The 27,998-nt window shown below is 42.7% G+C and overlaps 1 protein-coding gene across 4 annotated transcripts in view; it reads right to left on the reverse strand.

Annotated features, from left to right (window-relative positions):
- Nucleotides 1-24,585, reverse strand: part of LOC310844654 (uncharacterized protein) — a 98,321-nt gene extending 73,736 nt beyond the window's left edge. The window contains exons 1-2 of one of the 4 annotated variants that reach the window (XR_014564207.1): nucleotides 22,556-23,811; nucleotides 22,376-22,458 (exon numbers count right to left, since the gene is read on the reverse strand). Coding sequence is in view for 2 of the 4 variants with exons in the window: in XM_083738992.1 (XP_083595118.1) it covers nucleotides 22,376-22,458; nucleotides 23,107-23,138 (115 nt within the window). In the remaining 2 variants the exon portion in view is untranslated. Of the gene's footprint in view, nucleotides 1-22,375 lie in introns of all 4 variants that reach the window. The other 3 variants (XM_083738992.1, XM_083738993.1, XR_014564208.1) reach the window with 3 other exon arrangements.
- Between the last annotated feature and the right edge of the window lie 3,413 nt (nucleotides 24,586-27,998).

Below are 27,998 nucleotides of genomic sequence, written 5' to 3' on the forward strand. Positions count from 1 at the left end.
ATCTCTAGCACTATAGTGCAGTCAGCTTAATTTTCTACTCCTCTCTTTGCTGACTTTGCCTCTATGAGCAAGTGTGCCTTGAGAAGGTGTGTTTACAGAAAGGAGGGTGAGGAGAAGAAAGTACACTTGCAGGATAGGAGGATGCTTTTACCTGTGGGATTATCTTGCTGCCGTCCATCTCCTTTCAGTATCATGAACAAATTGAGCCCAAGGCAACCATTTGCCTGGAAAGAAGACCAGGAGGCCCTGAGCTGAAACAGTGTACAAGACCTTTGCTGTCTATATTCCTCTTCTCTTGCACCACCTCCATTCCTGGGCCCTCTCGCCCTATTTGCTAAGTCAAAGCCAACTCTGCATAATCTTTAGGGCTGCCAATTGACCAGAAGAAAATCCAGAATTGCCCGCTCTTGTGCCTTCAACACAGCTTGACCAGCAGATATTAGTAGGATAAACTTTTCATAGCATGGGAGATAAACGTCCCTGGGGCTTATCATTGCAAACCAAATGGCTGTCAAAAACAGTTACAGGGACTGCTTGAAAAGCTGGAGGTTGATTGTGAAGTATCAAATGAAGCAAAATGTTGTTCACAGAAAGGGTTTCACCTTAATATTATTGCTGATATGAGTATTAATGCTTGTGCAAAAAAATGAAGGAGGACTGGACATAGGTGTTTTATGTTTTATGTTGCTTCCCAGCCCCCAGGTAGTTATTGCTATTATATTAGCAAATTTGGACATGTAATATTTTCATGGGCGTTACTTAACGGAACAGTTTTGCTCTATCTACTGAGGGGTCAACAGAATAGGCATAGGTGGTCAGGACAGTTACTGTTTTACATGGATCCCCCGAACTCAGAAACTCTTCATACACTGTTGGCCCTTGGTGGTTGGGTGTGCAGCTCTCAAACAAAGCAACAGGGTGTTGCATCAGATGCTATGTAGTTAGATCTGATGTACTACAATCATGCATGTTTTAATATCCCCCTTTCTCAATCAATTATGAATCTTATCCCCCCCCCCCCAATTTTACAACTCTGTTTAGAACATTCACTATGTAGATATCAATTCTGTCTTTCTTTTTCTTCTCCGGGTGTGCAAAATGCATTACAGTCGTACCTTGGATCCCAACAGCTCCCAAACGCCGCAAACCCAGAAGTGAGTGCTCCAGTTTGTGAACATTCTTTGGAACCCGAACGTCTGACGTGGGTTCCGCAGCTTCCGATTGGCTGCAGGAGCCTGCTGCAGCCAATTGGAAGCCGTGCCTTGGTTTCTGAACATTTTTGAAGTCAAACGGACTTCTGGAACGGATTCCATTCAACTTCTGAGGTATGACTGTATGTTCTAATGTATATTCTCTCTCCCTGTGAAAGGACTGACAGGGCTGGTGCAAATCCAGGCACCCCTGTCCCCATGCCTGAATACAGCAACTCCAGTGCATGGGCAGAAAGCAGCAGAGTAGTAAACGCATGGGATGCATCTCCTGTGCAGAGTGCAAATACAATACGCACACAGGCAGCAGAATTCTTCAGTAATAGTTTAGTGAGGAGGCTTAAAAGTGTAAAAATTGATCCTCAGTAAGGTACAAAAACTTCAGCTCATAAGAGTGTGTCCAGTTACAGAAGTAAAAACAGAGAGGAAAACAGAAAGAAAGGACTGATACAGAACTGCTCAGCAGGCAGAAGATATATTGCCCGCTGCCGAGCAGTGACCTTGAGTCCCACAGACTCGCATGACTAAACAGATAAACAACAGCTGCAAGCGTGTTTTTCGAGAAAGTTCAAGAAAGTTCTGCACCAATAAAACTCACAATCCTTGACAAGGACCAGATAGCTTCAGCTGTTTTGGGCTAAAAGAGTCAACATTACAATGATGCAAAAGACTGACACTGAAATTCAGTGATGTATGGAAGTGAGAGCTGGATCACCGAAGAATTGATGCTTTTGAATTATGGTGCTGGAGGAGACTCTTGAGAGTCCCATGGACTGCAAGAAGATCAAACCTCTCCATACTGAAGGAAATCAACCCTGCTCACTGGAAAGACAGATTGTGAAGCTGAGGCTCCAGTACTTTGGCCACCTCATGAGAAGAGAAGACTCCCTGGAGAAGACCCTGATGTTGGGAAAGATGGAGGGCACAAGGAGAAGGGGGCGACAGAGGACGAGATGGTTGGATAGTGTTTTTGAGGTTACCAGCATGAGTCTGACCAAACTGCAGGAGAAGAGAAGACTCCCTGGAGAAGACCCTGATGTTGGGAAAGATGGAGGGCACAAGGAGAAGGGGGCGACAGAGGACGAGACGGTTGGACAGTGTTTTTGAGGTTACCAGCATGAGTCTGACCAAACTGCAGGAGAAGAGAAGACTCCCTGGAGAAGACCCTGATGTTGGGAAAGATGGAGGGCACAAGGAGAAGGGGGCGACAGAGGACGAGATGGTTGGACAGTGTTTTTGAGGTTACCAGCATGAGTCTGACCAAACTGCAGGAGGCAGTGGAGGACAGAGGTGCCTGGCGTTCTCTGGTCCATGGGGTCACGAAGAGTCGGACACGACTAAACGACTAAACAACAACATTGAAATTCATGATTTGGCGAAAGAAAGAGTCATAAAGCTATTATCGGAAATTCAAGACCCAAACCTCCATGTCAAGTGCAGGTCTGTCAGTTCATTGCAGTAGGCATTTAAGTCTGTGGTAGAGATATATTTTTCACAGTATGTGAGGAGCCTAGAACTCAGAACCAAACCAGACACAAGAGAAGCAGTTCCGTGCATTTTTACCTGCATCTGTCACAACCACATAGAAAACAAGTTTTGTGTGTTGGTCTGGCATTCTAATGCCTGAAAGGGAATTCTTAATAATGGCTAACAGCATGGGCTGTCACATTTATTGGTATTTATAAAATAAACATACATAATGTGCCTCGTGCATTTATCTGCACATTGTAAATAAAGTCTTTGCAAGTTTCTTTGATTTGAGTTTGTCCTTGTCAACACATTCACAATCAGGCATATGCATTTTATTGGGCACAGCCCTTTGCGCACACACACTTCTTCAGATTGCAGCCAAAATATTGGTGCTGTGCTGAAACCTGTCCTCAAACATTTTCTTATTCTGCAGAACTGCTTCACTTTCCATCCCTGCTGCCATTGGAATTTCTTCATAATTTCAGCAAATGCAGGGTTGAACATACCTTGGCATAGCACCCATTTGGTGTGCACACATTCATTCCACTGAACATCTCTCCAATGCTCTGCAGCCTTCCTGGCTGACTGCACTTCTCAATCTGAAAAGGCCTCATGGGAGGAGTTAGGTCATCACATCTTCCCCCGGAGCATGAATTGAAGCTGGGGAAGACACTGAGTGCCTGAGATCACTGTGTGCACTGGTATTACTTTCAGGAGAAGTCTTTCCTTTAATTTTAAAATAAATATGCACAAATTTCTTTGAAAGTAAAACAAGAGTTCACTAGCATAAAAAAAAGAACAGCAGTCAGGAACGCAGCCTCCATATGTTCCCACACTAAAAGCAAAATTGAAGGTATCAGAGCTTTGTTTAAGGAAGTGGAGGCACCTAGGAAGGCTGCAGAACATAAATAATTGGAAAGATGAGTTGCAGAATGAAGGCCACCCTGAAAGACAAATGTGACAAAAACTCTACACCCCACCCATGATAATATCAGAATTTTTATCTTTTAAAGCAATTTATTTTCATTTTTTATTGATGGAGAATGTTATGGGAGAGATATGGGATAAAATTAAGGACAACACTATAAAATATTGTGCTCTGTACACAAATTATTAAAACACAACCCAGATCTTCACCACCATTTTATGCTTTTCACACTGCCTGTCTTTTAATGGCTTGCATGTGTGACTCCTCATAAATGAGAACCATATAATTTTTATCTTTTGCTTTCAAGCCTGCCAGCTCTGAGTCATCAAGTAGACTGATGTTCAATGCATGTACTGGACTAGCCCTAAGATGTCACACACATATTTAAGTTCATTTTTAGCAGAACTGTAAAACTTGTCACCCCCAAGCCATGCATCACCACACATGGTCTCTAGGGTAGAGAAATTAGTTTTTCTACTTGCCTCACAATGAAAAAACAGGAGATTGTCAGACCTTGGCAAACTATACAGCTGATGAGGCTGCATTTCTCAACTTCATGAGTCCATTAGTTCTGCAGGCCTGAACCTCAGACTGAACCCCAGCCATCCTTTGAAACTGGTCCTTCTTCAAATTTTATAATGCAGTTCGCTAGCCAAGTAATATGTAATAAAATGCATATCTTGGTGAAAATAGCATACAAAAATCCATTATATTAGGGGAAATGTGGAGAAAAGATTGGAAAAATGAGTAGCCTGTCCTTAATGATTGATGGAATCAAATGCAACCTGACAGCAATGAAAACTTTTGTGTCATTTCTACAACTCCACGTCCCAGGTAGTCTTCAGCTATGACAAGGTATGAATTGCCATATGATGCTTCAGCCCTCAATTTAGTGAACCATTTGTGGTTTTGCTCTTTCAGCTTTTGTGGTCAAATTCTACTACTATGGAAATGACTGAGAGAACAAAAAAACAACTACCAACCCACACACCCACACCCACAAAACCCCAAGCACAGGAAGTGCTAGGGATTGAAATGACGCTGCAAGATGCAATATAGAGTTATTAGTTACTCAGCATACCTGCAGAAGATCTAACCCTGGCCTTCTATGCCCATTCGGTGTGAGAAACAAGCATGAAGGATGACTTAAAATATGTTTTCTTTTTCATATTTATTTTACCTTAAAATATTTAATGATTTATTTATTGATGTATTTACTGATCGATGATGATAATGCTGATGATGTTCCCTTGACATAGGAGGCAAATGAATCACATTCAGTTCCCTTAACATCAGCACAGGGTCCAGGCTTGGGTTTGGGACCGAAATGGCCTTGGCTGCCCTGATGACCTTCTTCAAGAGACGGATAGAGCATGTCACCCAGTTGCTTTATCTCAACAGCTTCTGACCACTCTATGCTCCTGAATGGTTTGTGTGAGCCTGTAGTACTCTTTTACAGTGGCTCCATTCCTACTCATAGGACCAAGAATAGCACTGGGGCTTTTGTGTCTGCCCTAAGGAAATCTGGGGCATGTTTTTATCAATATGCTGATGACACCCAGCTCTATTTCTCTGTTATCTGAATCCAGAGAGGCTATGATTGTTTTGAACCCATGCCTGAAAGATGGATGAGGGCTAGGTGCATCAAAAGTCAGTTAACCTTCCTGCAAAATTATATAATAAATATACTGTGTGCAATATAAATAGGGTAAAAGCAAAAAGCAAAGAAACTTGCAAAAAGTCATCTCTCTCTCTCTCTTTTCCACCAGCACATGCTGTTACTCTCATTGTTCACAGCTTCCTTGCCTTCCTCCCTTGAGGGAATATTTGTTGCTCTCAAGGGCTCTCCATTGCCAGAATGCTGGGGGGGGGGGGGTTCCTTCTGTACTTCCAACAATCCTTTCCCACCTTATTGGTAATAATATATGTTATTGGAATTATATTTCAGGAAATGTTTCTCTCTCTTTTTACAACTACCACCACCACAACTCCAAATTGTATTTTTGATCCCTGAAAAATATGGGGAGTATTCTACACATTTCTATCTCTGCCCACATGGCAAAACAGGTTCTATATATCATGCGTCAATCTGCACATGCAGACATGTCTTTAGCTACAATAATTTTGTGGAAAACTGTTAATATAAATGCAGAAACATTAAGCAAGCAAAGCCCCATAACTGCTATGAGCACTTTCTTCCCTCCAGACAGCTTTCAATAAACCAGATGTGGTGACTGCAGATCTGTGTGTCTTCGAGCCTGGGTGTACCAATAATCCTGCAGAAATTAGGAACCTGGAGTTGATTTAAACCAAAAAATGGTTGCACGGATGAGGAGCACTGAGCTTCCTTCCCTGCCGTTACATTCCAGTAGTCACTCTTCCAAGGCACTTTTGCTGAGCCCCTCTGAGGCTAAAATACAGAAATGTACCAGGTGCACCAGGGCTTGGGATCTGGCCCAGTGGCTTGAAAATCAAGGTTGGCAGATCACTTGAGGCCACTCATTTTATTTTTATATCGACATATAATTCATATACAGCTCAATCACAAATGTATCTAATGGGTGTACAAAAAATGAAAATAAAAATCAGTTACAATTACAAAATCTGAATTCAGTTTAATCATCATCATCATCATCAGTGCTTTTTCTGGTCGTACCCAATGGTACACAGTACTGGCACCTCTTTTTCTGGAAAAAAAAGCACTGATCTTTTAATCGAACAGCAAGTGAGAGCAGCGGGAGGGAAAGGGCAGTGACACATCGGTCTCCCCAAGCGAAACCCTCTTCTCCCAGCCTTTCGAGTGGCTCCATGCGCCACAGCAAGCATGAAGTGAAGGCCAGAGCACTGCTGCTGAGCATGTCCAAAGGGTGGCGCAAGTGTGCTCTGGAGGAGCTCTGCTGTTCCGGACATGCCTCACGGTGCTGCCTGAAGAGGGGAGGAGGCGCAAGCAGCCTTCCTTTTCCCTGGCAGAGAGTGTGGTGGCGAGCTGCAGAAGGGCAGCCATGGAGGGAAGAGGGGTCATGCTGCTCATCGAAAGGGTGGGCAAGCAGCAAGAAACGCTGCTCTGTCAGCAGAGATCAACCACAGGCTGGAGGAAGGCAAAAATGACAGGCACTCTTAGGAACAAGAGCCTCCAGCCCACCTGTAATCAGCATTCTTCTGCTGACCTTGCAAAGTCATTCCCAAAATCTGTGGACCACTTATGATCAGCGTCTTCGTCGGTGCTCAAGCAACGACGCTAGCGTTGGGAAAGAGCTGCATGCCTCTGAGCATGTGCAGAGTGCCCTCCCTCTGACCCTCACTTGCAGCTGAGCAGTACCGGCATCCTTTTTTTCTAGAAAAAGCACTGTTAATTAATAATAATAATGTATTTGAAGCTCAGTGACTGGGCAGGGATATAAGGGATCAGGTGGCCTCTGAAATATCCCGTCCCCAAGTTGTTCATATACAGGTGCCGACCATTCCTGCCCCCCCCCCCATCAACAGAGCATGTATAAGCACCGCCCGACCTGTTCCACCCCCATTCTGCCTTCTTCTGGGTCCAACAGGACCCATGTGTCAGCGACTGCATGTCAACTGGAGATGTCTAAAATGACCACTGCCCTTATTAATGCATGAACCACAAATTGGAACTGATAGTACACGGCCGGCCAGTACAAGCTTTTGAGTGACCGAGTTATGTGCCTCTTTCCATCATAGACCCATATAGAGTGAATTACAATACAACTCTGACCATGTGCATCTTCTGGAAGACACTTCTGTCCTTGCTGGTAGAGAAGGAGGCATCACAATAATTAACATATTCTTATGCCCACATCATCCCAAGGGCTTGGGAAGAATAAATCTAATTAATTAAAAAAAATAAAAATAACTGATAATCTCAATCTAAGACAGGCAGTACATATTTTTATTTCAAACTTTACTTTTCCAAATTTATTCTGTTTATTTTAACCTCAATCTATAACAATATTTTGCTGCCACATTTAAAAAAAATATGCTCCAGAGTTCTAAAAAAAGCACTAAATTATTTTAATGGCATATTATTCTATCTGTGCTATTGTTGTAGATAAATAGGCTACAGTTCAAAATATACTCTAACAGGTATGATAGCAAATATTATTTCTAATGTTTACTGCGCCATCTACAAAGCTTTTATTGTGCTATTTATATCTCTATGGTTTGACATTTTAGTCCGAGAAATTAGGAACTCCTTTATAAAATTTCCAAGGATGATGGGTTTCAAAAAAGAAGTGATTCTTTTAAATTTCTAGCAGAGTATTATACTGAAGTAACAAGGAATACCTTGAAGGCCCTCAGATTAGCTGCAGAAACTTAGGGAAGACAATAACTTTTCTCTTTTACTTCTGTGTGAGGTAGCTGTGAAAAACCTTCTCTTGTGGGAACTGAACTCTTTCTCTCTACCAAGGTCTGGTATCAATTACTAGGGATTTAGAGACCCCATATAAAAGACAGTGCCTATTTGTTTTGAAATTTGTTTTGTGATTAAGCTGTCAGAATGTCGCACAAATGCCAAGGTAAGTTAATTTTTAAAATAATGCTTTAATGAGTATGCAAGAAAGGTGAAACTGCATGTCTTTTTAAAAATGCTAATTGTTCAGTTTTTTAGTTGCTTTTTCTATTTTTTATCATGCTAACCTTAACTAGTCATTTGGATAGAGCAGAAATATTTCATTTCAGATAATGTAATTCCTACACATTTTGAAACTATAAGCAAAGCTATGGAACTGTTACAAGTTTACCACATTCTCTATTTTGACCTGCATAATTTTTCACCACAGATATTGCAATAGTACCAGTCTGAAATAAAAATGGAATTATTCAAGAAAACAGGCAAATTTAGGGCAACCTTATTAACTTACTTTATTCCAGTTATATTTAAGCCAATAAGGATTGGTGGTGTCCACCCTTAGCAGCTCTTTTTACTTATATAAACAAAACAGCACAATTTCCTCCAAGCTGGAACTCTGCACTGATTGTGTTAATCCACAAGAAAGGGCCACGCACAGACCCGGCCAATTTTAGACCAATTAGCCTGCTAAATGTTATCGGGAAGATCTATTCAAGATTTCTACTTAACAAATTAACGACCTGGATGGAAAGCAACAACATCATCGCAGAGGAACAGGCGGGTTTCCGCCCTGGAAGATCAACAACAGACCAAATCTTGATCCTAAATCACTTGGCCACCAAGTATGCTGACAATGGCCTAAAAGCCCTCCACGTCGCCTTTATAGACTTTAAGCAGGCCTTTGATCTAATTCCCAGGAACCAGCTATGGGCAAAATTGGCAGCGACATCTATCGACCACCGCCTTCTCCTGCTGATTATTAATTTGCATACAAATACCTTCCTGAGGATTAGGCTAGATAGCAAGGGGCTAGTCTCCAATCCGGTTGCCACCACTAGGGGGGTAAGACAGGGCTGTTTGCTTGCCCCTGCCCTGTTTAATTTCTATATTAATTCGCTAGTGGTGCATATGGCAAATACTGATTTCCATCCACCAAAACTGGCAGGACGAGCCTTGAATGTCCTGCTGTATGCGGACGATGCCGCCCTATTAGCTACGTCCCCCATCGGATTAAGGAGGATGCTTCGAGCTCTTCATGAATATGTGACCCAACATGAGCTCCAACTAAATTATGCCAAGAAATAATGGTCTTTGCCGCTCGACCGAAACCTAATTTATGGTCAATTAATGGTATTCCTTTAGAGCAGGTCAGCTGCTTCAAATACCTGGGTCAGGCTGTTAGATCAAATAGGTCCTTCTTGGCGCACAGAGAATACATAGCCTCGAACGCATTGAAAGCAGCCTTGGTGATTAGAACCCTGTACTCTAAGAAACAGGCACAAACTGTCAAAGTTGCCTTGCGACTCTTTAAAATGAAAGTCCTCCCTCTTCTACTGGTGGGCATTGCCTTAGGCTCACGTAGGGACTTTGAAAAATTGGAATCTATCCAAACCCAATTCCTCAGGGCCATACGCAGGATCCCCCCCTCCGTGGCAGGTGCGATCATGAGACTGGAAACTGGTTGCCAAGCCTTTAGGTATGTGGCCCTGAAAGCGAAGTTATGGCTTTGGCTTAAGCTTTGCTTCAGACCGGTGGGTTTGGCCCCCTTGATTCTGAGGGATAACTTTAAATCTCCATGGGAAGGGGAGATAGTGGAGGAAGTGCAGAAGTGCGGGTTGTCCTCCCTTTATATAGAGTCCATGACGTATAGCCACGCAAAGGCGGTGATCGCCCAGAGATTAAGGGATATTGCGAGACAGGAGGACATAGCCCGTGTGAAACCAGGGCTGTTTCTGGGGGAACAGATGTACCGAGCTGCTCCAGCTCGCTACCTGGCGGATATCCACTACGTGGAATACCGCAGACTATTTACCGCGGCTAGGCTGAATGTTCTTGACTCGGCGGTTCTGAAGGGAAGATATGGAGGAGTCCCATATGACCAGAGATTATGCCATTGTGCGTTGGGTGAGGTAGAATCCACAGAGCACATTTTAATGAGCTGTCCCTTCTACAACGATTTAAGACAGTATCTTATAACCCCATACTTACCCCAGCTTAGTCCCCGACAAAGAGGAAAGCAGAAAGCATATCTGCTAAATAAGTCTTCTAGGAAAACAACTTTGTCAGTGGCTAAATTCCTTTTCCTGGCACTCAAGCGTCGGAAACGTACAATTGAATGCCTTGATGTGGGTTATCTGTGAGAGGTTTAGTGCTGTGGCCCTACCTTATTCATGTACCCCTATGATGTTTTAGTTCATAATTCTGTATTGTGTTTTATTTCTGTGTTTTATCTCTGACTATCAGTCGAATAAAGGAAATTGATTGATTGATTGATTGATTGATTGATTGGTTAGTTATATTTTTCTACCTACTTATGTCTGTGATCCTAAATACATTTTAAAATAATTCAAAGGTACCTACTTCCAAGGAAATCTGCTTAGGAATTAAATGTAAAACTGGAGACGTATAGTGCTCTAAATTAGATGGGGGGGAACCCAGGAACATTAAAATAAAAAAACACTTAACTCAATCACAATACAAACTGTTGTGATGGGCAAAAAGAAAACCATCAGGGAATATGTAAGCAAGTGTCTGAGTTGGCTTAGATACTAAACTAATTCTGCATTCAGACAATCCTCCAAACCATGAAGTAAGTTTGCAGCCTTGGCCTGGAGGGCTTGCTCAAAACTTGCTCGTTGAGCTAGACATAGCAGCATTTGATAAGGCCAGAAAGTAATATACTTAGTTGTGAGCATGAGGGAAGGGAAAGGAGGAGCTCTCAAATCCCAGTCCTCCAGTTATGGTTTGGAGGACTGTCTGAATGCAGTCTGAAAGTGGAGCAGCTGTCAAAAGAGATGGTCACAAGTGTAGTTCCCCCACTGTAACACAGTGGTACCTTGGTTTACGAACTTAATCCATTCTGGAAGTCCATTCTTAAACCAAAGCGTTCTTAAACCAAGGCATGCTTTCCCATAGCAGCAGGCAGGGCCATCTTACCCATAGGCCATAGTGGTGCAGGGCACCAGGGCACCGGGCTCTCAGGGGCGCCAGGCCAGGAGTCCAGGGCCCGAGAGGTGGAGTCCAGGGAAACGGCCATGGTGGCGGGCGATGGCCCCCCTGCTGCCCTGCCAGAAACAGCGCCGAGCGAGGCTGAGGCCGGCGGAGGGAGTTCCCAGAGCCTTGCTCCACCACATTTGCCCCAGCTGGGCCTGGCCTTGGCGCTAGTGGCGGAACTGCTGGCTGCAAAGTACTATCAGGACTCGGAGGTGGCCCAGAGGCAGGTATCGCTGGAGGGAGCCTCGCCACGGGGGATGGAGAAAACTTTGTGAGGCGCCTGCGGGGAGGGATGCTAGAAGTCGGGGCTTGGGGGGCAGCAAAGGGGAGAATGAGTGGGGTCGGGGCTAGTCTTGTGTGGCTGGGAAGTTGGCAGGCAAAAAAAGGCACTTCGGGGGTAACTTTTGTTTTGCATTTGGGGAGCCTTTTTGTTTTGCAATCTGTGTATAGTGCAGCCCCAGAGCTCCCTGTTCAGAAAGAAAGACTTGTGACTTCCAAGTAAAGTGTGTATCCATTGCAACTTCACAGTGCTGTCCTCTCCCAAATCCCATGTGGGATTTTTCAGTGGGATATACCAGTGAACAGGCTGGTAGCCTGAGGTTTGCAATCGTCCATGTGCTGGGGAGCAAGTCCACTTAAATCCCACGGGGTGCACTTCTGCGTAGACATGCATGTGCTTGCAATGTAAATATACCTCACATAGCATTTAATGAATGTAGCCAATTAACAGCCACAGGGAGGGGATCGCCTTCATTGAGCATCTTCCATAACACTAGTCATCCAATGAAGCACAATGGTGGGAGATTCATAGGCACAAATTGATTCACCCCGTACAACCCAGATGCTGCTGAACTACAACTCCCACCAACTGAAGCCATCAGGTATGGGGGCTGGTAGGAGCTGATGGGAACTATAGTCCAACAACATAATATGGGGTGCGCCACAATATCTGCCCCTGCGGTACATAGTCAAACTATGAGATTTGTTGCCACAAGGTGTGATGATGGCTACAGGCTTAGATGATGTGAACAGGAAGTGTGTGGCATGTTCATGAAAGGTCTGTTGTGGCCATTAGCTATAACAGCTACCTAGAAACCTCTGTGTTTGTAGGCAGTATATATCTGAATGCTAGTTGCTGGTGTGGCTGTCTTGTCATGGTTGTGAGCTTCCTAGAGTATCTGGTGTGTGATGCAGAACTAGATTTAAGTATATCCAAGTGGGAAGTGCCAGGTGCTGACCAGGAATTCAAGGAAGTCCTTTGGAGATTTTTAAGCAGGGGTTGGATAGCCATCTGTCATGGATGCTTTAGTTGAGACTCCTGCATTGCAGGGGGCTGGACTAGATGACTCTTGGGGTCCCTTCCAACTCCACAATTCTATGCTCTCCAGTGCCAGAGGCATCATGCCTCTGAGACTGTCTGCAGGGCCTATCTGCAGTGTGGAAGGAAAGGAGGACATTTTTTCTGCCTCCCCACTTCCAGCCACTCTCTGAAGACTAGAGAAGAGACCCTCTTCAGAATATGAAGGGGGCGGGCAGGGGAAGCCCAGGACCAGACCATGTGAAAAATGAACATAGGGTTTCAGCTGTAGTTCATTCATTTCGAGCTTTGTATTCTTGTTATAAAAAGTGTGCTGTTGTTGCGCCCATAACCTTGGTTTAAGGCGCCATTTAGCTCCTGGCTTTCCTATCTCAGTTTCTAACAGTGTTGCAGACCTACGTTACTCAAGTCACCAACTAGAACTATTTTGCTACACTTGCTTCTAGAACGTGAAGCAACACAAATAATTTCTTTCAGACAGCAAATTTCAGAGGTTAATGTCCTTTTGGTATCACCCTCCATTCTCCTACAGTGCTTTTAAAAAAGCTGCAGTCTCTATGTGGGGTGGGGTGATGCTTCTCTAAAGTATCGAAGACCAGTCTTGAGGTTTTCTTTGGTTCCATTTCTCTTGGATGTCATCGTACCATGGTTGCCACCATTAAAGATCTGCAGATGCCGTTGGAGGAGTACAATCTCAGAGAACGAAGGGAGAAGCAGTGGGACAGGTTATTTCTTGCCTGTCTTGGGAGTGTTCACGTTTTTCCACCACCATCCCTCCTCTGTCTGCTAGGCTTCATCCAGTCCCAGCTACCTCCTGGCCCACCAGGCACTGGGTCATCTTCACAGCATCTCAGGAACTCTCCCTGCACCTCAACGCCAGCACAATCAAAAGATCTGGCAATATGGTTTTTATGATGTGGTTTTCTGTATGATTGTTCTAAACCGCTCTGATTTTTTAAAAATGAATACCTATATATAAATGTTTTTATAAATAACATAAATGAAACTCTGTATTGCAGTGTAACGTATCTTTACTTTTGGTGTGGGATTTTATGGTTGCCATTCTAAGCTACCTTGAAGACTTTTTTGTCAAAAAGCAAATAAAAATAAGGCAATTTAAACTACAAATAATGCAACATGTCAAACATGGTACACTTGCCTCTTGAGCCTTGAGACCGCACAACTTCTTTATCCTTCAAATATGTTTTCTCCCTATTTTTAAACATCTCAGATCCTACAACTAGCTAATAGGGCAAAGTCTAACAACATGAATGCGGAGGCAACATTGTCTAAAACCACATTTTATTGTTGTTTCAATTAGTAAAAATAGTGATCAGATATTCAAAACACAGGTCCAGACATGAAGCTCCGAAATTGCACTTGGATCCCTACATTTATGGATATCATACATCTGTGCTTAATTTTTTTTTGCTTTACAGTAATGTATTAGTCCAATTGAAACTCAACGGAACAAAGAGACACAAGAAACTTCGGATTAGAGCCTGAGAATGTAATATGCTGTGGTTTACCAAAAGAGTAACTGACTAGCAAAATTTGGTGACTTTAAAAACAAACATGGGCAGCAAAGATGTACAGTGGTACCTCGGGTTAAGAACTTAATTCGTTCTGGAGGTCCGTTCTTAACCTGAAACTGTTCTTAACCTGAAACACCACTTTAGCTAATGGGGCCTCCCACTGCAGCCACACGATTTCTGTTCTCATCCTGAAGCAAAGTTCTTAACCCGAGGTACTATTACTGGGGTAGCGGAGTCTGTAACCTGAAGCATCTGTAACCCGAGGTACCACTGTACTGTAATATGTACTATATCACAATATTGAATTGTAGGACTGTTGTATAGTTCTTAAAACTCTTTTTATACAACACAGAAAACAGACTGTGGTTTCGAAAACAGAGATGATGATAATTATAGATAATTCTATATCATTCTGCAACATATGCCAATTAAATACCAAAATGTAAAGTGTTTTAGTAGCTTACTTTGTGCTTTACATTTATTTATGACTTCTACATAACACAATTCCTACTTAAAAGAAAAAATAAATCTTAAATTGATTATTATTCTCCATATCATGACACCTGCCAATAATGCTATGCAGAGGGAATTGAAATTAAACGTATCCATAACTTTAGCTTGTGATGAATTACAATTTTAATTATGTATTACACATTATTTCCTATTAAATTAGCTACTGTATTTAGAAATATATGGTAACGTAGGAAAAACAACATCATGGTCTCAAAAAATGTACGGCTCAACTTAAAACACAAACGCAAGTTGGTTTGCCACATAACATATGAACATTGCTTCTGCAACTATTTCCCTTTCATTATGTTGACTTTACCTTATTAGCCATAGTTAATTAGGATAAGGCAATGGTTGCAAAAGCCCTAACAACTTTTATGGAACTTAAACACTGAAACTCAGAAAAGTAACAAATACAAAACCAGTATTTTTTCCAACAACAGCATCTTCATCCCTACTTAGAATTCGCGGCTATATTCAGGATAATTTTTACTATTTAAGGTACACCACTCCTGTGCCTGCCAGGGGATGATTTCAGTCTATCCCAGGTGAGCAGGTTGTGTGCAGCTGTGCGAATGTGGAGGGGCCTAGTCAGGAGGAGGAAATTCCGCACATAGATCAGCTGGCAGGGAAGTTGGAGAGGGGAAGGATAGAGCAAGGGATTCAGCAGATCAAGCTCTTCATTTTGAAATGAGCTCCCTTAAAATCGATGGGTCTTACGTACCAGGAAATTTACTGAGGAATAGGATATAAGCACACAAATCCTAAATAAATGTGGCTGACACTGCTAAAACTATAGAGTACCAAGAATGAACTGTTTTGTCAAAATAAACCTTTTGATACCTATTTTCTTCCCTTTACAAAAACTCTGTCTTGCAAAGTGAAATACTGTGTTTGTTGCAAGATGATCTAACTATGTTATAAAGAAGCCCTTAAAGTGGATGGGTCTGCTCCAATACATGTCTTTGTGTCAGAGAGCTTGGAACAAAAACATATAGCAAATGATAGCAAGAATAAAAGCAACGTTAAAAGAAAATCAAAGCATGCTATAATATCATAGCCAAAAAAAGCTTACTAATGTCTCAGCAGAAAAAAGGATGGCAAGCTGCATGGGTCTTTGTTGTGCATCTTTCTGAGTCATAATTTAAATTCAATACAATACTAATTCCAAACTCCTCAAAGTACACATAATTTCTCATTTTGAAAGCCTGCATGCTGGCGCGGCCCACCCTAAGCAACACGTCTTCAGAGTTATATGTTGAGATTAGCAATACTTTGGAATTCTCACCCAAAAATATTTTCAGGGCAAAAGGCATGCTTTAAAGGGGACATGATATGTCATAAAGGAGATGTTGTCACAGTGCCTCACGGCGAAATGGATTTTATATTATTCAGACGACCGGGCGAACTCTTGCCGTTGTAGTGCGCCACACTGCGGTTATTTCACTTCCTGCCCTCTCCACTCAGCAAGAGGAAACAGGGCCCTGTGTGGTTGAGGTGGGCAGGCCAATGCGCCCTGGCTTTGCTGTGCTGTAAGGGCAGCCAATGGAAGCGCAGCAGGACGCCAAGGCAGGGATCAGCAGTTCAGCCCCTTGGCCCAGGGAGCATTTCCATGTCCTTCTGAGTCATATGAAAAGAAAAAAGTCAAAAAGCGGCCCTGTTTGGGGAAGGCATTATAAAGAACATTTGCAAAATGGTTCCCTCAGTTTGGCTCTACTCTAGTTAAGATGTTTTGATAGATTCGCTATGGGGTTCAGGTCAGGCGATTTTGCTGGCCAATCATGCACAGTAATCCCATGGGCATTGAACCAGGTTTTGGTACTCCTCAAATCTCTCTTCTGATGAGAGCAGCTTTTGCATCTCATTGGGAATCCAAGGACCCAGAGTCTAGAGGAAGAACGGGGAGGCACAGAATGCCAGATGCTTGAAGTCCAGTGTGAAGTTTCCACAGTCTGTGTTGATTTGGGGAGCCATGTCATCAGCTGGTGTTGGTCCACTGTGTTTCATTAAGTCCAGGGTCAAAGCAGCCGTCTACCAGGAGATTCTGGAGCACTTCATGCTTCCTTCCGCAGACGAGCTTTATGGGGATGCTGACTTCATTTTCCAGCAGGACCTGGCACCTGCCCACACTGCCAAAAGTACCAAAACCTGGTTCAATGCCCATGGGATTACTGTGCTTGATTGGCCAGCAAACTCGCCTGACCTGAACCCCATAGAGAATCTATGGGGCATTGCCAAGAGACAGATGAGAGTCATGAGACCGAGCAATGCAGAAGAGCTGAAAGCTGCTATTGAAGCATCCTGGTCTTCCGTAACACCTCAGCAGTGCCACAGGCTGATAGCATCCATGCCATGCTGCATTGAGGCAGTAATTGATGCAAAAGGGGCCCAAACCAAGTACTGAGTACATATGCATGCTTCTACTTCTCAGAGGTCCAATACTGGTCTATTTGCAATCCTTGTTTTGCTGATTTCATTTAATATTCTAATTTTCTGAGATAGTTAGTTTAGGGTTTTCATCAGCTGTACACCATAATCATCACAATTATAACAAATAAAGGCTTGAAATATCTCGCTTTGCATGTCATGAGTCTATCTTATATATTAGTTTCACCTTTTAAGTTGAATTACTGAAATAAATGAACTTTTCCACGATCTTCTAATTTTCCGAGTTTCAACTGTATATTTGAAAACTACGGTTGGTACACAAATGATCTGCAGTAACCATGGCTAAGGATAACAACTGCACCACACAAACTATACTTTATATATATGCTTATAAAGTGATGGGAACTTTTCACTGATGCTTTTCTATACATATATGTCCTCACAGCTTAGCTTACTGACCTAAACCATGATTCTGTGCTGTGTGTTTGGGAACTATTATTTACATCTGTATTAGGCCAATGTATACACTTCTAAAAGGAATCAAATCCACAGGAATTGTCCAGAGAAAGATAGTGTGCAAAGTAGGAAATAAAATAATTACAGCACTAGTTAAAAAAGGATTTTTTAAAAAAATTAAAACATTAAGGGAACCCACTTTGCAGCTGTCTCTAGTGTGCATATAATCCCTTATTAACTACAAAGTGAAGGCCTGCATCGTCTGACTTAGTTTTTCTGACACAGGCATGGATTCAACTGAACCATGATTCAACAGAAGCCACAAAGAATGCTTGCAAAAGGGTGCAAATTACCACAAGGTATGTATCATTATTATCATTTATGTTTCTAACTCAACTTTCTAGAATGTATACTCTCCAGGCAGGTCACAGATCAACAAAATAAAGTATTAATAAAAACCATGGCAAAATATTTTGTAAAACATAGTTGCTCTGAATAATGACTTCTTACAGAAACATCCTCATTATCTTGTGGAAGATAACCAAAAACTGGACCGCACAAGTCTCCTGATGAAGTGAGTTCCACAGCTGTGGCATCACAGCAAGAGTGCCTGCCTCTTCCAATCCAAGCCTGTCTAAATTCTAAAATTCATGGGATACTCTGCAAGATTTCTCCTGAAGATCTGTGACGAGGATGCTGTAGAGAAGGAACAGACAATATGGTACCCTCCTGGTGTTGCTGAACTACAACTCCAATCATCCATAACCGCTGGCCATATTACCAAAGGATAATGTGAGTTGTGGTGCAATATCTAGAGAACACCATGCTGGCTACCTACCTCTGTTACGTATAAGAGCTAATGCCCCAGTAAATAGGAAGGCAGTTTAACATTCTGTTGTCACTTACGATTTTATTCTTAAAAACTGTTACAGAGAGCCAAGATTTACTAGTGCTTAATGATCCCAACCTGAGCATTTAATACCAATTTCTCAATCATATAAATACAGCTTTTGATCTACCCAAAAGACTGGGTTATCCATTGACTGTACACTCAATGCTGGAGTCATTCAAGGCCTAACTCAAGCGTTTCTCAAATTTCAATAACAGTTTTAGCTTTGCATACTCCTTACTATACATCTACCTAGCTTTATCAATACACCTAATATAGCAGTCCCAGTATGTCTTCTTCAACAAGGATCTCGTTATGTTAATCTGCAGTTTGTGTGTATGCATACACAGAATTCAATGTCGCTACAATCAGGCCCTTCAGCTCTTGGGATACTGGGTGTCAATACCTCTTTCCATTTTAAAATGTGTGAGTTTCCTCAACCCAGCCCAGTCAGAAACAGCTTTACAAAATACAATTGAGTAAGATTTTAACCAGTAGCTGCATCAGGATATGACCAGGGCAAGATATGATCATGGAATGCCCAGAAGATGCTATGATAACTTCCTTCTCAGGGGAAAGGCTCACTATTCTGAACTCAGTTCATATGGACATTTTACTACGTGGCAGTGCATTCCTATCTTTCCCTTTCCATCCTAATACCTAATTGCTATGCATTTGGGATCTCCACGAACCTACTCTGTATACACCCCCTTTACGAGTACGATGAGTCTATCTTAAACAAGAAACCCTGTGGGTGTGAATGTGAGACAATTGAGCATTGTCGCTGAAGAAAGGTACCTCCATAATAACAATAATCCTGTGAAGATAAGACAGAGGCTAAGCAAAAGTATTCAGTTTGAGAAGCTGTGAATTTTTAAGAAAATGGAACTTTTTTTGCAGGAAAAATGTGGATAATAAAGAGAATTTATCCATTTATCATTTTAAAAATTATCTATGTTTTCTGAATATATAGATGATGTACAATAGTATATACATCTAGTATATACATTTAGTATGCATATATTTGTGCATACTAAATGTGGGGAAATTCTGGTACTACTGTATGTTATTTCTTTGTTTTGCGCATTTTTCAAAAATAAAATAAATGTACTATTGGGGGGGGAATACACCTACCCTGATCTTGCTTATTTCCTCCCCCCCCCCCCGATGCTTTTGCTGAATTTTTAATCACAGTTCCATTATACTTGGTGTAATAGGAAATAGTACTTTTCTAAAAGAAAACGAAGGCCCTCAGGACGTCCATTCTCATCTATTATCTTCATATGCGGTTATTTATCTAACCATAATCTGTCTGTTTCTAGGAAGTGGTCACTTCAGGCCTCATTTTATTTTACTGCTGGTTGCCCTTCTGCTTTTTACGTATATCATAGTGCCTTTAATAACATGCTTCTGCCATGATAGGAAGGATTCTGTGTACATCTTCCTTGCTGGATAGCAAGCCATGTGCAGGACTGGGTGCTGCCCCTGTAATTCCCACACGTGGATTTTTAAAAGCTAAAATCCTGGTGATGAGCCATTCCAGTCCTTCCTGTCCTCCCCCAAAACTGCTGATCAGAGGGATTTCAGGTTTGCAAAAAAGGCTGCATCACTTGTGCTTCACTGAGGTGTTTATCTATCTGTGTATAAAATTGCAGTCAGAGTACTTCAGTAGGGCTATATTGCATATAATGGAGCTCAGGACTCCCAACTTTGTCTAGCTCTGGTGTGAATTTTACTTTTAAATAAGGAATCCCTTCCTGCTCAGTACATGGTACAGCAAAACCTGCAATGCTGGTAGATTTTCATGAAGGAAATACTTTTTTGATACACCGTATTTTCTTGCCAAACCCTTGAAAAGGACAAAGTTAGGACAAGAAAGGTAAAATCCCAACTTATTTGTAGAATATTCAACACCTAAATATCACAATTATTATCTGTACATGCTATATATTACAGGAACACACTCACACATGATCATAATTTCTGTCTTGGCACTAACCTAGAATTCTAGTCCTAAAAAGACTCTCTGAAATTATTCCCATGAATTTCAGTACGCCTTTCTTCCACTGACTTGGCCTAGGATCGCCGTCTCTGCAAGTGCTTACTTTACAATGGTATGAAAATTGCAGAAAAGTAAATAACCTAATCATGTTGTTCCTGTTCATCTCTTACCAATTTATCCAATTTAATTCCTCTCACATCCCACCATATTCCCATAGTTAATTTAAAGAGAATATTATTTTAAGTATGCTTTCAAATGTGATTTTCCAACATAATAAATTACCCTCAGTATCCACAATAACTTTTCTTCATATAACACAAAAACAAAATATTCATAAAAATCTTGGACGTGGATGCAATTTACTGAAAGTACAAATGCTAAAAAGTGGTAGCGATTTAATACGTACACTTCTATTACAGTTGTTTGGGGAAGGCATAGGCCTTTCTGAACAATAAAGAAATCAATGCTGTATTTCCTCCAGAATGTTTTATCTCTTTGGTCTCAGATTATCGGCATAAACACACACACCAGCTATAGATACAGATGTTATTATTTGCATTTTACATTATGTTACCATTAAACAATTCTCCACAAGAGCTACTATATGGCTGCCATCCTCATATTGGCTAATGTCTCTGTTTAAAAAGTGTCTCTATACAGACCAGAAAGTATGTTCTATGTATTTGCAATTTCACAACCCCACCTATTTTTTAAAGTGTACTTAAATTTAGGAGATACACAGGCAGATGTATTGCAATTAAATGTATTCTCCTCCTTGGCTAAACTGAAATCTCCCATACTTGTCTAAAAAAAAAGAGGAAGAAGCTTCGACATCAGAAACGAAAGCTCAATCAAAGTATTTTTTCATTTAGCAAAGAACAATACTTTCTTTTTTATCTATTCATATTTTAATTGGGAATATGAATATAACTAAGCATATTAGAGGTTCAGCTTATGCACAGTATGAATATATCTAAAATGTACAGTGTTTGCCAAACTGGCTGACTGTCAAGTTCATCAAAAGAGCATCCATATCCACATGTTGTTTTGATGTATACATTGGTTTCCAGTAAAAAAAGAAAAAGAAAAGCATTTGCATAAATGCTTTTGTTATGAATAATTAAAAAGTAGATATCCATATATTATGACTGGCCATAGACGCAATATGTATACATAGTGTAGTGACATACTTCAGATTCCTCTGGGGATTTTACAAAAATAATGTAAAATGTATGATTATAATATTAATCCCTCTCCTTATCAAATAACGTGTGGTACAGATGTGCCTAAATACATGTCATTGCACTATTTGGGCAAAGGTTATTGCCACTGAATTGTGTTACCAAAGAATATAGTTTTAAATGTTGTCGTTTTTTAAAAGCCTATCGGTTCCTCGATACATGTGAGCGTGCACCAGACAGACACGCAAAGATTCACAATAAGGGAGAGTCTAAAGCTTCCAGTCCCATGTTCCAGTTCCAAGAGAAAGCATGGTCAACTAATAGTCAGAACAGACTACACAATCTGATTCAGTGCCATATCTCTGCAAAGTGCCATTCTGGTAAAAAGGCGTATCATCTATATAATAATTTTTATGTATCATGTATGTATACCTCCACCTACGCACCAAAAGGTAAGGAAACACACCACTCATGAAAACTTGTCAGTGAAGCAAAACCAAAACTGCCACAAGACCCATAACATTTGCATTCAAAAACAAACCATGCATCTGATTTTCTGAAAAATGAAAGGTTGCTGGTTTTAAATCAGGTTAACAAAATGATAGAATGAAAACGATAGACACAGAAATTGGGGAAAAAACCAGTAACTACACAACATCCTTAAATTTAAAAGCCATCCTTTTTAGCAAGCCGGACTGAGACCCGGCTAGGCCAATGAAGATGTTGCTGGTTAGGTGGTCTAACTTAGTGAATCCTAGGACAATCCACCAATATCCAATCTGAGTAATTAAACTTCGTTTTCCTCTCGACAATTTTACTCTGTTCCCCCACTCTGTTGTGAATGCTGCTAAATGTGAAATGCTGCAACGTAATAATCAGAAGCATCTAAGGAAGGGACTGACTCTTACCCCGGGAAGAGTAGGAATCCAGCCACAAGGACAAGAAGCAGAGAGAGGACGACAGTGTGTTCACCTTGCAGTTCTGCGGTCTCCTGTGAAAGCAGATGGAAGACACTCGGTGATCTCCGTGGCATTTCTTGATTTTGCAAGTGCTCACAGGCCTGGCAAATATGGGAAGGCGGTCCTTACCTAGCAACCACAGGGCTCCAGCCTCACAGCCACATGCTTTCCCCTGCCACCGCTGCCCCCCTGGCTGCCAGCTCCCAGCAACAACAATAGAAGAGGCAGAGAGGGGTGGCATGAGAGAGAAGGAAAGGGACTGTGAAGGAGGGAGGCAGAATGAGAAAGGAAAGGGGGGGAGAGGAGGAGAGGAGCGTGTTAAGCTTGTCTGGCAGTTAACAAGTCTTGAATGAAGAATGTTAGCAAACAGACAAACAGCATGCCTGGTGCATGCTAATGTCCCTGGATTCACCACTGACAGTTTGAATAATTCAGTAGGCAAGGAAAGAAAGAAAGAAAGAAAGAAAGAAAGAAAGAAAGAAAGAAAGAAAGAAAGAAAGAAAGAGTCTCTTCACCCCTTTTGAATGCATGCAGAAAAAGTATCTTTTCAACTTTTCCCTTCACCCATTTTGGATGGCAAAATTCAATCATAATTTCAGATAGGCTTTGTAATTCCTGATTCAGTCTGCTCTCTCTCTCCCCCCCCCCATCCTTCTATCACCTATTTTACTGCTTTTTACCTTGAAGTTGGCACCTGTCCTGGAGGCGGCATTTTTAATGCACCAGCCCTGTGTTTCCATCAGGGTGGAGGATGAGAAGCAGAAGAAAATGCCAGGATGCTTGGGCAACCAAAACATGTAAATATTTCCACTTGTATCAGGCTAACTTTTCCAAGGGCTGCAGGTGAACAGCCTTTCCCACACAGGAGATTCTCTTATACATTCCAGACAATCCAAAAGAGAGAGAAAGGGGGGGGGGGGAGGAAGGAGAAATGCACCAGCATTCTATTCAGAAAAGGAAAAACATTTTTAAAATACAGTATCACATTTTCATGGCTTGCCAACTACGCAAATCCTGACGGGCTGGTCAAAAGAACTAAACCCCCAGATAAAGAGAGAAAACAGCAGGGTTTGGGGAAGGACTTAAGCCTCAAAGCACAGTGCAGTAAAGGAGATGGAAAAATATTCCAAATATTGTAAGAGGGGGAAGAGGAGTTGAAAATACAGCAAAGGGGAAGGGGAGCAGTGGTCCTCTTTGGCCATGTTTTAAAAATAATAATAAAAAAGTTTGTGAAGGCCATCTGAAGGGGAGGCGGCCCTTGAAGCAAGCGGCGAAGGAATCGCCTTGTCCTCCCCCCGCTCTCGCTCTCTCGCGCGCAATCGGGCCGAGGCGAGCGAGACGGAGCGCGCGGCGGCGGAAGCCCAGGATGAAGCAGGCGCGGCCCAGACGTACTTACGCACATAGGCATCTCTCGCTCGCGCGCGCGCGCGGGGGGGGGGGCGCCGACACACACGCGCTTCCTTGCGCCCGAGCTGCAGCGCACCGAGGTCTCTTCGCTTTGCTTTTGCTCGCCTGCCTTTGGCCGCCGCCCCTGCAAGCCAGCAAGAGCTCTTCTTCTGCCAGCCCAATGCGGGCTTGTGTTTGTGACGCGGCGGGGGGGGGGGGAGGACTGGTGCAGTGGCAGAGAAAGAAGGGAGCCCGAGTGGGATCCGGGGCTGGGGGGGCTTCGCACACACAGGCACCAGGCGCGCGCGCGCACGACATGCCCAGATGCTGCAGAAAGGCGCTTTGCTTAATTCAACTTTGGAGGCGCCTCCTCCGCCTGGTCTTCCCCCCCCCCCGACTCGGTGCCAGAGAGGAAAAGGCACGCAAGGCACACAAAGCCGGAGAGAAACTCCCTCCATCTTTAGAGGGAACTGGCTGCAGGTTGGCAGTGCAAAGCCGTCCGCAGGCGGGAAGGGGAAATCAGGGCAGCCACTGGCGGAGACAAGAAAGAGCCGCGCTGCTGCCGGAGGAGGCGGGGGGGGGGGAGCAGCAGCCCCTTGTTTTCTGCTGCCCTTCCTTCGCCAGCAGCTGCGCAGCCCAGCCCAGGCTGCTCGGCCTCGCAACGAGCTTGGCAGCGAGTCAAGCGCTGATAAGCATTTGGGCGAGACAGCTCAACTGCGGGGCTGGAAGAGAAACAGCTGCCGCGGGCGCGCCCGGAGGGAAGGGGCGAGACCAGCGGGCGGCCTCGCGCGCCCCCCTCGCGGCCACGCGCCCCGGGGCTGCTCCTGAGGAGACTCGCCGCTCTCGCTCCATCCCCCCCCCCAGCAGACTCGAGGACTCGGGCCAGAAGCCCGGGGCTGGTTACCAAGTACTTTGGGAAAGGGGCCCTTAGACACCCGCCCCCGCTTGACACTTCCTGCCGACTTTCCAAGCACAGATAATCCTTCCATTTCTTCGAGGAAACGAAGCCTCCGCAGCCTCCGCCTCCTTCATATATATATATGAGGGAAGACGCGTTAAAAGATAGATAATGTATCCCTGTCTCTTATCCGAACTCGCTTGGGGCTTTTCCCATGTCGCGCTCTTGAGGCGGCGCGTCCCCGGCGAAGCTTCCCTTGGCCCAAGAAGCCTCCCTCCCCGCGCCCCCCCGACCAGGGCGAACTTCTGCAGGCGACTCTGGCGCCCGAGGCGTCTGCGCTGCCGCCGGACCAAGGTGGGCTCCTCTTCTACGCCTTTCCTTTTCCATTTTCAACGTGCGCCCTCCTGGCGTCGGGGCTGGGGCTGCTGCTGCTGCTTCGGGCGTTGCCTTTCACGTGTGAACGTGTCCCTGCCCAGGGCAACAGCTCTGCCCCCCGCCCCCCCTTTGTCTCTCTTCGTGGCCTGGGCTCTGACTCGCAGCTCCGCCTGGGCGGGCGGATGGGCAGATGGAGGTCTGCATAGCTGCTGCTGCTGGGCCCAGACAGACATGCATTTGAAAGTGGACTGAACACGCGCATCGCCTAGCTTCGGAGGGTGGAGAAGGTGTTCAGCAAACCCTTCCACCACACTTTGCAATGGCTTTCTTTCTCTTCTGCTTTGTAGATAGATCGACCCATCACACATATCTCAGCCCTGAAATATTCAGTCTAAGGGGGGGGGGGGAGCAAAAAAGAAAGTGCAAGGCCTGCACACACACACACACACACACACACACACACACACACACCCTCTCTCTCACACACAGCAACAACAACCATATTTCTTGGTGTGCCTGCTTCGGCACACACCAGCATTTCTACCCATCCAAGTGTCCTTTTGCGTCACATCTCACCATTTCAATCAACCAATTGAAATCCCACTTTCATATTTTAAATAGATAGATACATAGATAGATTTCCACCCTATTGGTGTATTTGTAAATCAGCGTATTTCGTGCGGGTTCTCTCTCTCATACACACAGATACGCACAAGCTTTATAATGCTTAATTACCCAGCACATTTTTTAAAGGATGCCTTGCAATATTCGAGCACAAAATCTCTGACTTCTATGAAGATACTTTGCCAAACCTACTCTACTTTCTCTTCAGAAAATGGTACAGGACTGCAGCCTCAGGGAGCAGTTAGGGAAGCTGACCGGTGCTTTTGCCTGGATGTAAGAATTGCCATCATTTCATTTTGACTCAACTCTTCAAATTCTGCTGACAGGATTATGACTAATATTTGCCCATGTACTGCCATGAGAAAAATTCTCATTAGAAACAGCACCTTTTGTTCCTAAGAACTGACAGGAAAATATATCAACTGGAAGAAGTCAACTGTATAGTTTTGCTTTATTTCAAATATTTTTCACTTCTGGGATACTGACCACCTTGCCTTTTACTTGACAGCTCATAGGCAGGCAACAGCGCACCTAATCCCCTTTGCCAAATGCAAGTTCATAAGAAGTACTAGAAATTCACAGCACTGAAATTATCTGGTCTCCTGTCCACTTACATAGTTTGTCTATATTTAAGCTTATTTTGAAACAGCAAAGTTCACATTGTAACCACTGCTAGTCTAGTGGGCATCTTATCTAACAGCTAGTATAGGGAAAACAGCCTATTTGTCTTAACTAGAACTGCAGCCTGACAGTGTATATATAGCAGCGAGTTACAAATATTGCAATACATGCCAATTTCCCTCTCCCCCCCCCCCGGCTTTGTCCACGTTTGGCCATTTTAAAAAGGCACCTGCCATCCTTAGAAAGTGTCTCAGAAAATTTGGCTTCCCACGGACCTTGTCTCATCTTTGCTTTGGTGTGCTGCTGCTGCTGCTGCTGCTTGCTTTTGAGACTGAGAGGAAACACAAATGTTTTTAATATCTGTGTTGAGATACAATGATACGAAAATTGTATAAAACCATTAAACCACCTATTCAATTAACACTCGTTTCCCATTATTTATTCTGAAGTAGAGAATCATGAATCAAGTATATAGTAGACTATAAAATATTTCTGCATTGGTACAGATTTGTAATATTATCTTAAATGCTGGTTATCTGCCACTAATAAATTATATTTTCAGATGCAAAATGCAGTAGCGAGATGAATATATAAACCCCACCCAAATGAATTAAAACTTTTACTAGCTCTAGATCCACAATAACATTTTATCTATCTTTTATTTATTTACATTAATCATGGGAGCATATGGTGGCAAGTTTACTTTTGATTTTATTCAGTAAGAAACAGAAATGTGAAGTATACATTCCTTCTAAATTATTGTATGATTTTATCTTTTGGAGCTGACATAAACCAACACTTAAATGGTTCTGGAAAGTGAAAATAATTACCTGGATACTTCTGAAGCAATATTCTCTGGTATGAGAATTTTAAGAAGACAGAGAATTTAGTAATTGTTTTTTTGTCAGTGGGGTTGTTGTTTTTCATTTTCTTAATGTTTACTTCAAGCAATTTTTTTTTTAAATGTCTCTCAATCTCTTCATGTCTGTCTCTGTTCAGGATATATATATTTTTAAAACACAACAGTTTTTTTTATTTTTAAGGATTAAAAACTCTTGATAGAGACTTGAAATATTCTAGGAAAGACACATTTCCTATTTCATAAATCAAAACTACATAAATGATTAATTTCAATATGGCACTTGAAATGGCAAATATTAAATGCTGCTGTCTTTTAATACTGAGATTTTGGGTGACACAAGGACAAAATTACTATACTTAATATTCTCTTGTACATGTAATTAGCTACACATGTTTTTGCTTGTGCTGTATTTCCTTATGTGAGATGCATCTGGTGGCGAAAGAGCCATCAGACATGAAGCACAGCGGAGAACGGCAGTGCAGCACATAAGGCTGTTGCTAACACTACACTATGGTCACAATCCACACAACCACCATGGAAAGGAAGGAGGAAACTCTAGCGCGCTTCTTCAGCTCCCATCAATTTCAATAGGACTTAACTTTCTTATTTCATAGGGAACTTGGCACCGAACTGGTAAACCTATATAAATGATACTTCGGCTGTAGAACAAAGTTTCGCCCCTCAACACACAATTTGTTTCCACATAAAAAATAAAAATAACAGTGCATTGAATTAGTCGAATTAGTGAATTAAACACAGAGTATTGGTAAACCTATATAAATGATACTTCGGATGTAGAACAAAGT

Source organism: Podarcis gaigeae, assembly GCF_964106915.1.
Source record: "Podarcis gaigeae genome assembly, chromosome: 5".
Lineage (NCBI taxonomy): Eukaryota > Metazoa > Chordata > Lepidosauria > Squamata > Lacertidae > Podarcis > Podarcis gaigeae.